The 16,018-nt window shown below is 39.7% G+C and overlaps 1 protein-coding gene across 3 annotated transcripts in view; it reads right to left on the bottom strand.

Annotated features, from left to right (window-relative positions):
- The window catches only part of CFAP54 (cilia and flagella associated protein 54), a 306,329-nt gene that overhangs the window by 270,573 nt on the left and 19,738 nt on the right, over positions 1 to 16,018 (bottom strand). For all 3 annotated transcript variants that reach the window (XM_081595348.1, XM_081595350.1, XM_081595349.1), the window contains exons 5-8: positions 9,014 to 9,072; positions 3,695 to 3,838; positions 1,778 to 1,891; positions 1,558 to 1,659 (exon numbers count right to left, since the gene is read on the bottom strand). In XM_081595348.1, the coding sequence (XP_081451474.1) occupies positions 1,558 to 1,659; positions 1,778 to 1,891; positions 3,695 to 3,838; positions 9,014 to 9,072 (419 nt within the window). The remainder of the gene's footprint in view (positions 1 to 1,557; positions 1,660 to 1,777; positions 1,892 to 3,694; positions 3,839 to 9,013; positions 9,073 to 16,018) is intronic.

The following is a 16,018-nucleotide window of genomic DNA, read 5'->3' as shown; positions in this document are numbered from 1 at the left end:
TCTGTAATAGAAAGGGACTGAACCAAATGATTTCCAAAATCCTTTCCAGGTTCTGAGATTCTACATTTCTTCTGTCAGAAAGTGCTCATATTCTTCCCCTCCACTTTCATTTTCAATCCCTACACAGATGCTCATAGAAGAGAGTTTACAGCTGTCTAGAACAGTCACAGGGCACTGCAAAGATATACCGAGCTGGGATTTAAGGAACATTGAGACTCTGAATGGCCAAGGGGAAGACAGTGGGAGAGGGAAAAAGGCAGAAGGGAGAAAGGGCAGAGAATCCCACAGGCATTATCTATGTCCCACTCGCCTCCCTTAGTGCAACTGGCCAAACACACTTGTGGCCAACAGGGGCTATGTGAGGGGTTTTTGCTTGTGAGAAAGAAGACTGTAGTCACTTCCATACTGAGTATCACTACCTACGTGAAGTCCTCCACAGCTCTCCTAGGTCCCCTCTGGCAGAATGACCCAGCAGTTTTCCAAATGAGGACCACCTCTCAATCGGTCATGAGCAGATAACTATAATAACATTTGACTCCAGTAGGAAATAAATTATTGTTTTAAAGCCCCTGAGACATGGGGGTTGTTTACTATTCTAGTGCAACTACATCCTGTTGTTGTTATGTTAGTCACTAAGTTGTGTCCGACTCTTTGGCTTCTCGGTCCACAGGATTTCCCAGGTAAGAATACTGGAATGGGTTGCCATTTCCTTCTCCATGGGATCTTCTCTAATCAGGGATCAAACCCATGTCTCCTGCATTGGCAGGTGGATTCTTTTACCACTGAGCCATGAGGGAAGCCCAACCTACATCCTAAATATTCTCAAAGATGAAACCGGAGTTGATAAGAAAAGGTGCCTCCACTTCCTCTCCATCCTCAACACCTTCAAAATTGACACCGAGTGGTCAAAAGGCTTCTGCGGTCTCACTCAGAAGGCTGTAAATTTGAAACTTTCCCAGGTTCTTCTTCAGCTTCTTGCCCTTTAACATTACAAAACTAGGATTATGCAAAGGTACAAAAGCTCTGAGGAAAGGATGAAACAAGACCATGTCCAAATTAGGAAGACATTCTTCTATTTGCAGGGATTGGGGGCAGGATTTTCTTACCTGGAGGATAAGAATGTTCTTTACAACATTGTGTTGGTTTCTGCTGTACAACAAGGTGAATCAGCTTTTATACATATATCCCCACCCTCTTGAGCCTCCCTCCAACCCAGCCCCATCCCACCCCTCTAGGTCATCACAGATAGGGGACAGGATTTAATACTGAGTGCTGAAAGTGTTAGTTGTAGGCCTCTTTGCAACCCCATTGACTGTAGCTCACTAGGCTCCTCTGTCCATGGGATTTTCCAAGTAAAGAGTACTGGAGTGGGTAGCCATTCCCTTTTCCAAGGGATCTTCCTGACTCAGGGGTCAAACTTGGGTCTCCTGCATTGCAGGCAGATTCTACACCATCTGAGCCACCAGGGAGGCCTAATGACCCAGCGTTAAAGACACAGAGGTATAATACAAACACTGTAGAAATAGTCTGAAACACAGAAGATATTCTGAGACTTACAGTTTGTGCTTCCTTTATGTTAACTCTTATCTTTGGTCTAAAGAAACTTTTGTTTTTTCTTCTAGATTCAAATACTCCTCTTTTGAAGATCATGACTGCCATCTGCCTCAAAAAGAAGAATTACTTATGAAGCATCAATGGGATATGCTTCTCAACTACTGATATTAAGTACTTCATCATCTGTAGAGTACAGTAGATTTATTTCATGAAATTTTTATACCTTTATTGTGGCCTCTCTATAATATTCCCTGGATTCTTCCTGTGGTGGTGAGGAACTCATTAATTCCAGTTGCCGTAACTCATCAATTTTAGCTAAAGCACGCCGAGCAAATGCCTACATGCGATTAAAATAAATTTAATTCATAAGAAGTTAGAGTACAGTGATTAAAAATGTATCAAGAGGATATGTTTTACTCTCCCAGACATTTGATTTAATTTGTGACTTAAACTCAAGGCTGATGCTGACTTTTTAGAATATAGTAGCTGACCCGTCAATCATTTCCTAGAAGTACCACTAATTTTTGTAAATCTAAAGTCAATGAAACGTTGGCTATACTAACTTTAGAATTCAAAAAGGTAAGGAAATTCAAAAAGTAAGGAAATTCAAATTCTGGGTTACAGAGTAGCTTCTTATAGATGATCACTTCTCCAGTATTGCACATGCATGCACATATACACACACACACCCTGCCTCAGTGCTCTTCTCAAATTCTAATTTTTCCACCAAAACCAGCTGTATTATCTATTCAACTGTACACATTGTCAACTAAATTGTGAGGTCCTTAAAGGGTCTTATTTGTATATTCCCAGTATCCAACATACAGAAAGTATTTATTAATATCTGAGGAAGGAAGAAGGTAGGCTTGCTTATTTAATCAGATCATCATTATTATAATTCTCTATTGCTATGATAGAGATAATAGCAAAATGAGTTTCATTCATGTAATTTATTTTAGCAGTTCTTTCAAGTATTTTATTTATAATTAATGCTTTTTCATGGAGATGTTTCTAGAACATAATAGTAACATAAAGGGCTACATTTTTCATAAGAAAAAATTTCCAATAGGAATCAAATGGTTAAAACTATGCAAACATGTCTATCCCTGATAAATTTAATAGCTATAGCAATATGCCACCACTAGTACACTAAGACTAACTGTGTATATATGGTGAATAGTTTCTAGAATGTATCCTAGGCTAGAAAAGTATCCCACAAGGACTGAATTAAGCTATTCTCCTGCTGAAATCCAGACCCCACTGCACTCACCAAGTTATGCACACTGGTGCAGGGATGGGATGGTCCAAAGGAAGGAATGTCTGTCTCTAATTCTCACCAAGACCCCATCCATTGACAAGCCGAGTACTACATACTATAGTGAGGGTACTGGATTTCATTAGCACAGAGGTGTGGCATAGGTCAATAGAAGCCCCAACCAGTTAAGCTACATTTCAAATATTTAATCAAAAATATATACAGGAAAACAGGAAAAATAAGAAATAGAGTATTCTAAATAAATGGTGGCTGGAAGCAGAGAAAAACAAAACAAACAGATAGTAGACAGTGTGGAATACAGAAACTAAACAGGGAAGGAAAGTGGCTTCCATACAAGAATATAAAAAGGAAGAGACAATATCAGAGATCTTACTCAGAAAAGAAGCAAAGATGGTGGAAGTGAACAGAGAATAAACGGGGAAGCAAAAAGTAAAAGCAAGAGATTCACAGAATGGAGAAGTCAGGTAAATGTCTGCAAATGAAGCCTGGGACTTGTATCTTTGCTTCATTGCAGTTCTTTGGGTTTTGTTGGTTTGCTTGTTTTCTTGCCACTTATCTAATGAAGAAAATGCTGAATATGTTGTAAATTTAAGTATTAGCATCCTCATAATTAAAAAGTGGCCTGCACGTATGCATGCTAAGTCGCTTCAGTGTGTTTGACTCTTTGCAACCCTATGGACTGTAACCTACCAGGCTCCTCTGTCTATGGGATTCTCCAGGCTAGGATACTGGAGTGAATTGCCATGTCCTCCTCCAGGGGATTTTCCGGACCCAGGGATTGAAGCCACATCTCTTACATCTTCTGCATTGTCAGGCAGGTTCTTTACCACTAGTGCCACCTGGGAAGCCCAAAAAGTAGCCTACCTCTCCGTGAACACCAGCTTGGCAGTCATAGTAGCACTGGCAGACAGCTGTGTAAAGAGTAGCTCTCCACGTCAAGTACCTGACGGACAGGAGAGGCACTGAGGACTCCATACATATACTGGCCCACAGGAGGTATTCCAAGGCCTGAATCAGAAAGGGCACGATTGACATTTTAAGCGACTAATGCCAATTTTTATTCAAAATAATCAAATGAAGAATGGTGAGCATAAGTCACTGATGCTAAAAATACACAAATAATGAGTCAACTAAAAAATAAGCATTTAAAAATTAAAGAAGAATTTCAAGAATTCAAAATCTCAAGTTAGCCATTTTACAATGTCTTCCTGCCTAGCTCCTAGAGTCCTATGAACTCAGTTTATTCTTATTAACATTTACCAAGTGTGAGCACTAGTCTAACAGCTAATTATGAAAGGCATGAAAGTGAAAGTGACTCAGTCATGTCTGACTCTTTGTGACCCCGTGGACTATACAGTCCATGAAATTCTCCAGGCCAGAATATTGGAGTGGGTAGCCTTTCCCTTCGCCAGGGGATCTTCCCAACGCAGGGATTGAACCCAGGTCTCCCACATTGCAGGCAGATTCTTTACCAGCTGAGCTACACAAAGCAAGCCCAAGAGTACTGGAGTGGATAGCCTATCCCTTCTCTAGGGGATCTTCCTGACCCAGGAATCAAACCAGGATCTCCTGCATTGCAGGCGGATTCTTTACCAGCTGAACTATAAGCAAAGCCCAAGGAGCTAATCGCAACAATGCAATTGTTATTAGCAACAAATCTCTGTTGTTTGACTGATGACTGACCTTCATTGAAAAGTTTCAGTTCCTGATGCTACATATTTCTAGTAATCATAGCATCAAGGGGCTGAGAATCTAATTTCATTCCCTCAACATCACCAGCACCACCACCTGATGCCCCTCACCTTCTCTGCCCACAAGCTCCCACCTCCAGCAACAAGGAATGTGCCATGTGGCATAAGAAGACACTTCTAAACATGATCTTCTTTAACCTGAAATGCAATCACCTTGATACACCTCCAGTGCATTCGTCCTAGTTTGATGCCTTCTAGAACAGCACAAGACCACTCAAGACTCAACTTGAGAATTACAGCCTTCCAAGAATCTGAAAGCACCTATGCAGCCTGTCCGTTCCCCCCGCACTCTCCAGGACAAAGATCCCCAAGCACTTCTATCCTCCCAGAACAAAGCTTCCCTCTCTTACCATGGTATTATCCGAGGTGGCCAATGTCCCTGGACAGTATATGACTGCTAAGCTGCTAAGTCACTTTAGTCGTGTCCGACTCTGTGCGATCCCATAGACGGCAGCCCATCAGGCTCCCCCGTCCCTGGGATTTTCCAGGCAAGAACACTGGAGTGGGTTGCCATTTCCTTCTCCAATGCATGAAAGTGAAAAGGGAAACTGAAGTCGCTCAGTCGTGTCCGACTCTTCGCGACCCCATGGACTGCAGCCTACCAGGCTCCTCCGTCCATGGGATTTCCCAGGCAAGAGTATATAACTAGACCACAGTAAAATGAAACTCTCACTCCCTAGTTCTGGTCCCTATATCTCTGTAAAGTCGGGCTGGGGTTGCTTTATTGCTGCTTTAAGTGTTTCTGTCATTGTTTGCTAATTTTGCCACACTGTGAACTAATATGGAATTAATGGTTGTCAAAATTCTTGAGTTTCACGTTATCTGCTGTAAAGAAATCCTATTGTGGATTTTTGCATTCAGATGGTTGTGGTTTGCAGGGTGTGGGATTAAATCATGTATAAATTTTCCTCCCTTTATATCCACATGGTTTTCAAAGCTCTCAGGATTCCTGGTATTCAAAATTTCATACTTCAAAATAAAACTAGCTACAGTTACCAGTTGTTCACATAATATTTGGGTGTGGCCTCAGATTTAGCATAAAAGATCCCACATTACAGATTTTAGTGCCAGACGGAACCTTAAAAGTAACCTAATCTGACTCCAAGAGGCTAAACTGCTTGAAAGTGACAGAGCTGGGGCTGGAATTCGGGCTCTGGACTCCTAAGGGCAGCAGGATTGTTCCCACTACATGGAGCAACTACGATGAAAAGAAGAAAAGCCATCATTCCACTGAGGGTTCTGAGAAACCATCGTTCAGGTTCCAAAGCTGAAATGCCATTTCAGAAAAAAAAAAACTACTTAATTTGATTGCAGCATTTTTTTTCTCACCCATAAAAGAAAGAATTATTTCTATTAACAAAAATTTGATGATTTCAGCAGGACTAGTCTCTTCATTAAAAGAAAACAGAACAAAACTTTGAAAAAACAAATTTTAGGAGCCTAGCAAGAGCATGGTTAAGGTGTCAAGTAGGAAAAACCACACATTAACCAGCTGAGCCACAAGATGGCAGTGCAGCGTCACTTATTTCAGTTCACAGCCTTTGAGGGGAGCGAAGAGAAGCACTTTAAAGTCTGGACTTGAACTTTATGTGATGGTCTGTGGAAGAATCTGACAACTGCTGTTCAAGCCACAGATGTGATCAAACTATTTCAGTTTCATAGGAAAGTGAAACAGAAATCAACATTTTTTTAGAATGAACAGATTCTACTGAATTCCTTAACGTTTGCTGAACACTATACTACAAATGCAAATGCCTTAGAAGAAACTGCAGCCTTTATCATAAAGGAAAGCAAATGGCCGCGTGTCTTCAGGGAAACAGGCTTCAGAAAACTGCCCTCCCTGCATTCGCTAAGTGTATGCTGGTGGCCTGCCTCAGCTCAAAAGTGCTTCCCATCTAGGAAAAGCCCTGAGCAGTCTTGGTCTTCAGGACGCCTTCAGAGTCATGTCAGAAAATATTCAGGGACTTCTCTGGTGGTCCAGTGGCAAGGATTCTGTACTACCAATGCAGGGGCCCAGGTTGGATTCCTGATCAGGGAACTAGATCCCACGTGCTTCAACTAAAATAAAGAATCCATGTACCGCAACTAAGACCCAGTGCAGCCAAATAAATAAAAGAGAAAATATTTCAACATTGTATCAGGAGCTTCCACACAACTCCTCCATTTGCAGAGATGAACCAAAACAGGGTGGGTCATGGGACTTGTCAACAGACTCGCCTTGTTCTGATGGGGTTGAGGGGTAGTACACAGTACACAGCATCGGCTCTGGCCTCAGCTATATCTCTAACTATCCTAACTAGATATGCAACCTTGAGCAAATTAACCTTTTCAAGCCTCAGCTTCCTCATCTGTAAGATAAAAGTGATAATGCTACCTTCTCCAAGTGCTGGTGTGAGGATGCAATGAGATAATATGTGAAAATGGCTTAGAAGCATACCCGAGAGATGGTAAGCATTCATTCAACAAAGAACAGTGATGATAGTGTTAGGGTCTCACCCTTGTAAGACTACTAAGGCATTACTGTGTACGCAGAGCCCTTCACACAGCACTTAGCACATAGTAGGGATTCGATAATATTCAATAATAACAAGTGGTAATCATAATTATCAAATCCTATAGGAATAGGAGTTAAGATTGCTCTGGGGTGACACCACTAAAAAACCTGAGGACCCCACGTCTGTTTCTCCTTCTGTTTTGGACTGTAATGGACTTGAACTTTAAAGTAGTTACAAAATCAGGAGGATTCAGATGGGGCCGGACTGCCAAGGGCTTGTCCCCATTAAATGGAGCCATCGAGTCCATGTAGAGTCTCAGCTCAGGAGTCGACTCATCAGCTGAGGGTTTGTGAGTTTCAGGGTAAAAAATTAATTTCCTTGAATCTTATTACACTGAACATACACTGAAAGAATTCCAGCCTGATCTGCAAGTGCCAACTGTGCAGCCACCCACCATCCCAAAATTCTTGCATTCCTCACTCCCCCGACTCCCACTCCACAAGATTGGGACTATGAAATGATCCTCCTTCGGGCCTTTCTTATTCTGTCAATGAGAAACTCACGTTATATGAGGAGGAGAGGAGAAATCTTACACAGAATATAAATAAGAAATTATTTTAAGATGACTATCACGTTAAATCAAAATTCCCTCAGCATTAGCAAGTACAAACACCAACAGTTAAATGTTGGAACAGACATCTCTGCCCTTCTAAGCCTTGCCAGACGAATGTTATAAGCAAACCCAACTATCGTGATTCTGTGGAGCGTTATTTGTTGCCACAGCAAGCACAACAGGAGATTTCCTAAATTCCTTTCAGGAAATCATCTGGAACTGAATAGAGAATCGTTGGAAAAGTCTGTAGGCCAAATTTACATTATGCATGGTACAGCCTCTCCTTGTTTTAATTCACACTCAAAAAGCTGGCATAGAGTTTGTTAAGTCACTGTCAGTAATAGAGCTTTTAAATGCAAGGAACAAAACAGAGAAAGAACACACAATTAATGCTATCCGTTAAGCATGCAAATATCTTGGCATCTATTTTTTCAAGTGTTATCAGTTTTTAAGATACTTGGCTACGTTTTGAGGAAATAAGGAAAAAAATATCTGTCCCGAGTGTCCGAATATTCAGAGCAAGTTTTTACATACAATAGAGAAAACTCAAATGCCAGCAACAACTCAAGCATGGTCTCGAGGGGAGAATATTGTCCTTTCTTGGCCTACATTCCAATGACTGGATAGTGAACACAGGGAATAAATATGTCTCCTGCAGACAAAGGTGCTACCAACGTGGTAAGAAGTCAACAGAAGCCATTTCCTCCAGCTAATACTAAGCAGTGAGTACTGATCAGTGCGAATCTTACTATAAAACAACATCAGCTCATGACTGACATAGCTGAGGTGTTTGTTCACCCATCGAGTATCTGGGCCACAAGTACAGGCCAAGTTCTTCAAGCAAATGTGGTCTGAGCTCCACAGCAAGTCACACACAGGCTAACCATAGTTTACCATCCAAACCACAACACTTTTAAAAGTAAAAGTGAGCACTATTAACAATTACTCCAGGACAACAGGCATAAACCAGGACCGCACTGGACAAGTTAGAATGGATGGCTACCCTACCTAGAGATATAGTCATTAGGTGGATATTCAGTATCATACTGACAAGTTACGACTAATCTGAAAGACTGAGGGACCCTGAAGAAATATCTATCCATTTAGGAAATCCTTTCTTTTCGTGACTACTTTACTGTCTAAATTTTTATTTATGATCATGTTAAAGGAAAACTAAAAACAGTATACCTAGTAATACAGATACAGCCACTAACTTTTGTGACACTAAGTCATCAAATTTTCTTTGTTTAGCATTCAATGCTAACAAAAGTCTTAAGAAAACCAGGAAATACAGGAGAAGATATTCTGACACTAAATTTCATACCTTGGAAGAATGACCTCTGATCATCAATTTTCTGCAAATAGTGTAAATGTAAATGGTACCTAGATGGAGAAAAAGATTAATATGTTTTATAGTCACATGATAGAACTTTACATTCCACTTTCTATAGTTTAAGTTGGTAGTTCCTGAAACAAATGACTCTCTCGTGAGAAAATCTGATAATGGCCAAAGTTATAATCATTATAAAACTTTTTGCAACTTGTAGCTAAATTTTTAAAAGAACTAATATGACCATATTTTTAAAATGTTGACACCGGAAACTTTTAGTCTTACTTTAAAGGCATTTTAAAGTACTGGTCAGTGAGAACCTTACTATAAAACAAAGCCAGCTCATGACTGGGACATAGCTGAGGTATTTGTTTAGCCAACTAGTATCAGGGCCATAAGTTACAGTTCAAGCTCTTCCAGTAAAATGCAGATCAAGCTCCATAGCAAGACATAAGTTTAAGTTTTGAAATATACTGAACAAAAGGATATTTTAATAGCATAATATATGTACTTTGTGTTTTATTAATTCATATAAAATTTTATTGGTTGCCATGGTTTCCTCACAGTTGCATAACTAAAGATTTATCTCCAAATAAGACTAGAATACATATTTAATCATATGGCACAATACTCAACAAGGAAACTCATAATTTAAAACTCATAATGCATAATAGGTTACATTATATTCATTTGCTGTTTCATATAATATTTATCCCATTATTAAGTATGTCCCATAAGCACTCTGACGAAAAATGCCATTTCCAACTCCTGTGTAAGATCATTCAGGTATGATCATTTTTTAAATCAGGCCAATAATTAAATGAAGATAGACAGCTCATGTCATGGCAGCATTTGGAGGACAAGTAGGGAATGACATCACCGTATATCTTTCTATATAGAAAACATATTATCAGGCTATAAACATAACCCAAAAGACAGTATAGTGTGCTTTAAAAAGGCATTTAATTATAATTGCAAGCAATCTAAATATTTCCCATAAAATATCTGATCTAAAATTCATATCCACCACAATTCAACAATTACAACTTCTATGTTCACTTTTAAACTTAAAAAGCTTCTGAGAAAATAGTATCTGCTCCAAAACACACATCCCTTGATTACAATACACCTACTAGCATGATAAACGTGACACAAATCAGTGACCAAACTATACTGAATAAAATCTTAAACACTTAAACAACCATAAAGTTCACAGAGAATGCAATTAAGTCCTTAGTATTCAGGGTCTCAGCATTCTTAATGTGCCTGCTCTCATGACGTAGAATTGTTTATCTCCAGTAAGATCCAGTAGGGAAAAATTACTCAGCTAGTAAGAGCTCAGGCTCAGCATTCTTAACTTGGCTTTGTTGACCTGATCTGTATAACTGTGTTACTTAGGGAAAAAAATCACCTAGGGAGCATATGCATAGGAGAGACATGACTCTTCACAAAACACATGACTCAGGTGTAAGCAGGGAACTCAGACAAACATTCAGCAATGGGAACTGGGGGACTTCAGAAAGCCCCAGGAGACCACCCTCAAGAATAACAAGGGCCCTTTGTACTTCAAAGATGTACCTTTAATCTTTGCACCCCTAGTGCATCCTGACTATAACGGAATTCTTCCCTGATGGTTCAGGATATTGGCATGGCTTACAGATTCCACTGCAGAAGCCCAATGGACAGAGTAAATGGTTCAAAATGGAGCACAGACTGAATCCTTATGATCTCAGAATGCCTCTGGAACATAGTTTGATGTTTTAACCAAATCCCTGATACAGAGTGACTTGTGACAAGTGATTCCTTGACATGTGACTCCTTTTCATCAAAGACAGCCACCACCAAAATAATCTGATTATTTGAAGGCTTAAATGATTTGGGTTCAGGTTAGTTGGGAAGTCAGATATTATCCAATATTATCCAATATTCATTTACCCAGTTAGATTTTGGAAAGAACCAAGATTGATTACATAACTTAAGAAACCAACTCTTACAATTGTATAAAGTCAATTAAAGTAAAAAATGTTAATGTTTAGCAGGAAAGTTCAAATGTATTTTGAGAAATTGACTGCAGGTCATTTTTTCACAACTCAAATTCCAAAGTTTTAAAACTATAAGGTCTTTGCACTTGCTAATCTCCCAGTTGGAATGCCCTTCCCCTGAATGTTCAGATGTCTCAGTTCAGTTCAGTTCAGTCGCTCAGTCATGTCCAACTCTTTGCGACTCCATGAATTGCAGCATGCCAGGCCTCTCTGTCCATCACCAACTCCCGGAGTCTACCCAAACCCATGTCCATCGAGTCAGTGATGCCATCCAACCATCTCATCCTCTGTCATCCCCTTCTCCTCCTGCCCCCAATCCTACCCAGCATCAGGGTCTTTTCCAATGAGTCAACTCTTCACATGAGGTGGCCAAAGTATTGGAGTTTCAGCTTCAACATCAGTCCTTCCAATGAACACCCAGGACTGATCTCCTTTAGGATGGATTGATTGGATCTCCTTGCAGTCCAAGGGACTCTCAAGAGTCTTCTCCAACACCACAGTTCAAAAGCATCAATTCTGCGGCACTCAGCTTCTTCACTGTCCAACTCTCACATCCATACATGACCACTGGAAAAACCATAGCCTTGACTAGACAGACTTTTGTTGGCAAAGTAATGTCTCTGCTTTTAAATATGCTATATAGGTTGGCCATAACCTTCCTTCCAAGGAGTAATTCAGATGTCTCAGCCAGGTGTTTATTCAAATCTCCAGTGAGGTCTACCCTGACCATTCTATTTAAAATTGCAGCCCAGGCCCCAGACCAGCCATCACTCTCACTAATCAACAAAAGAGACCATAGGAAAAATCAACAAAGCTAAAAGCTAAAAGCTGGTTCTTTGAGAAGATAAATAAAATTGACAAACCATTAGCCAGACTCATCAAGAAACAAAGGGAGAAGAACCAAATCAACAAAATTAGAAATGAAAATGGAGAAATCACAACAGACAACACAGAAAGACAAAGGATCATAAGAGACTACTATCAGCAACTATATGCCAATAAAATGGACAACTTGGAAGAAATGGACAAATTCTTAGAGAAGTATAACTTTCCAAAACTGAACCAGGAAGAAATAGAAAATCTTAACAGATCCATCACAAGCACGGAAATTGAAACTGTAATCAGAAATCTTCTAGCAAAAAAAAGCCCAGGACCAGACGGCTTCACAGCTGAATTCTACCAAAAATTTAGAGAAGAGCTAACACCCATCCTACTTAAACTCTTCCAGAAAATTGCAGAGGAAGGTAAAGTTCCAAACTCATTCTATGAGGCCACCATCACCCTAATTCCAAAACCAGACAAAGATATCACAAAAAAGGAAAACTACAGGCCATCTGATGAACATAGATGCAAAAATCCTTAACAAAATTCTAGCAAACAGAATCTAACAACATATTAAAAAGATCATACATCATGACCAAGTGGGCTTTATCCCAAGGATGCAAGGATTCTTCAATATCTGCAAATCAATCAACGTAATACACCACATTAACAAATTGAAAGATAAAAACCATATGATTATCTCAATAGATGCAGAGAAAGTCTTTGACAAAATTCAACACCCATTTATGATAAAAATCCTCCAGAAAGCAGGAATAGAAGGAACATATCTCAACATAATAAAAGCTATATATGACAAACCCACAGCAAACATTATCCTCAATGGTGAAAAACTGAAAGCATTTCCCCTAAAGTCAGGAACAAGACAAGGGTGCCCACTCTCACCACTATTATTCAACATAGTTTTGGAAGTTTTGGCCACAGCAATCAGAGAAGAAAAAGAAATAAAAGGAATTCAGATAGGAAAAGAAGAAGTAAAACTCTCACTGTTTGCAGATGACATGATCCTCTACATAGAAAACCCTAAAGACTCCACCAGAAAACTACTAGAGCTAATCAATGAATATAGTAAATTTGCAGGATATAAAATTAACACACAGAAATCCTTTGCATTCCTATATACTAACAATGAGAAAACAGAAAGAGAAATTAAGGAAACAATTCCATTCACCATTGCAATGAAAAGAATAAAATACTTAGGAATATATCTACCTAAAGAAACAAAAGACCTATATATAGAAAACTATAAAACACTAATGAAAGAAATCAAAGAGGACACAAATAGATGGAGAAATATACCATGTTCATGGATTGGAAGAATCAATATAATGAAAATGAGTATACTACCCAAAGCAATCTATAGATTCAATGCAATCCCTATCAAGCTACCAATGGTATTTTTCACAGAACTAGAACAAATAATTTCACAATTTGTATGGAAATACAAAAAACCTTGAATAGCCAAAGCAATCTTGAGAAAGAAGAATGGAACTGGAGGAATCAACCTGCCTGACTTCAGGCTCTACTACAAAGCCACAGTCATCAAGACAGTATGGTACTGGCACAAAGACAGACATACAGATCAATGGAACAAAATAGAAATCCCAGAGATAAATCCGCGCACCTATGGACACCTTATCTTCAACAAAGGAGGCAAGAATATACAATGGAGAAAAGACAATCTCTTTAACAAGTGGTGCTGGGAAAACTGGTCAACCACTTGTAAAAGAAAGAAACTAGAACACTTCCTAACACCATACACAAAAATAAACTCAAAATGGCTTAAAGATCTAAACGTAAGACCAAAAACTATAAAACTCCTAGAGAAAAACATAGGCAAAACCCTCTCCGACATAAATCACAGCAGGATCCCCTATGACCCACCTCCTAGAGTATTGAAAATAAAAGCAAAAATAAACAAATGGGACCTAATTAAACTTAAACGTTTTTGCACAACAAAGGAAACTATAAGCAAGGTGAAAAAACAGCCTTCAGAATGGGAGAAAATAATAGCAAATGAAGCAACTGACAAAGAATTAATCTCAAAAATATACAAGCAACTCCTGCAGCTCAATTCCAAAAAAATAAACGACCCAATCAAAAAATGGGCTAAAGAACTAAACAGACATTTCTCCAAAGAAGACATACAGATGGCTAACAAACACATGAAAAGATGTTCAACATCACTCATTATGAGAGAAATGCAAATCAAAACCACAATGAGGTAACATTTCACGCCAGTCAGAATGGCTGCTATCTAAAAGTCTACAAGCAATAAATGTTGGAGAGGGTGTGGAGAAAAGGGAACCCTCTTACACTGTTGGTGGGAATGCAAACTAGTACAGCCACTATGGAGAACAGTGTGGAGATTTCTTAAAAAACTGGAAATTGAACTGCCATATGACCCAGCAATCCCACTGCTGGGCATACACACTGAGGAAACCAGAACTGAAAGAGACACATGTATCCCAATGTTCATCGCAGCACTGTTTATAACAGCCAGGACATGGAAGCAGCCTAGATGTCCATCATCAGACGAATGGATAAGGAAGCTGTGGTACATATACACAATGGAATATTACTTAGCCATTATAAAGAATACATTCGAATCAGTTCTAATGAGGTGGATGAAACTGGAACCTATTATACAGAGTGAAGTAAGTCAGAAAGAAAAACACCAATACAGTATACTAATGCATATATATGGAATCTAGAAAGATGGCAACGATAACCGTATATGTGAGAGAGCAAAAGAGACACAGATGTATAGAACAGTCTTTTGGACTCTGTGGGAGAGGGTGAGGGTGGGATGATTTTGGAGAATGGCATTGAAACATGTATATTATCATATGTGAAACAGATCGCCAGTCCAGGTACGATGCATGAGACAGGGTGCTCGGGGCTGGTGCACTGGGATGACCCAGAGGGATGGGATGGGGAGGAAGGTGGGAGGGGGTTCAGGATGGGGAACACATGTACACTCATGGCGGATCCATGTCAATGTATGGCAAAAACCAGTACAATATTGTAAAGTAATTAGCTGCCAATTAAAAAAAATACATTTATATTATAAATAAATAAATAAATAAAATAAGCCTTAAAAAAAAAAAAACAAAATAAAATTGCAGCCCAGGCCCCAGACCAGCCATCACTCTCACTAATCCCTTTCTAGACTTTATTTCCCTCCATAGCTCTCATCATCAGGGGCTTTCCAGGTGGCTCAGGGGTAGAAGAATCTGCCTGCCAATGCAAGAGATGAGGGTTTGATCCCTGGGTGGGGAAGATCTCCTGGAGAAGGAAATGGCAACCCACTCTGGTACTCTTGACTAGGAAGTCCAATGGAAGAGGAAACTGGTGGGCTGCAGTCCACGGGGTCACAAAAGAGTCAGACATGACTGAGCATACACACAAATAGCTCTCATCACCACCTGACACATCATTTAGTTTTGATTTGTTTGTCATCTCTCTGAAGTACTATGGCAGCATGAAAAACAGGGTTTTTGTGTGTTGTCCACTCCTGTGTCCCTAACACCTAGAACAATGCCTGGCACTTAAGTTTGAGATGAATTAATTAAAACAGGGATGGCAACTAGTGACAGTAAGTGTATGAATCGCCCACAACCCAGCAACCCCACTCCTGGGCATACATTCCAGAAAACTCTCACCCGGGTCTATAAAAGGACCAATGTGAGGATACTCACTACAGAATTATCTGTGAGGTTAGGGAGGCAGGGCAAACCAGGTGCCCATCCTTACATGCATGGGTCTCTGCCAAATACAATTCAGCAGGCAGTTAACAAACCAGGTTTACACATAGGAATATGGCTAGATTCTAAAACCATAGTGTTGAGCAGAAAAATATTTAGGAAACAGGATAAAATCTAGAACATGATAAGAAAGAAAAAGCACACAGTAGAATAAGGATGTGGAAGACACAGAAATTGTTCGATCTTTTTTAAAAAGAAAATGGGAAGGGGGTGGTTTTGTGGGAATCTCTGAAGGATTTCAGGCAGGGAGTCACACTGCATCATCTCCATCTCTCAAGCAGAACCTGACCCCAGGGCCCAACCCTCAGGTCTATCACCTTTTCTTGAGCACAGAAGCTCTGTTCTGGCTC

Source organism: Giraffa tippelskirchi, chromosome 4, assembly GCF_054371585.1.
Source record: "Giraffa tippelskirchi isolate mGirTip1 chromosome 4, T2T-mGirTip1v1.2.pri, whole genome shotgun sequence".
In the NCBI taxonomy this organism is placed as follows: domain Eukaryota; kingdom Metazoa; phylum Chordata; class Mammalia; order Artiodactyla; family Giraffidae; genus Giraffa; species Giraffa tippelskirchi.
This window is presented reverse-complemented; position numbering and strand designations above follow the sequence as displayed.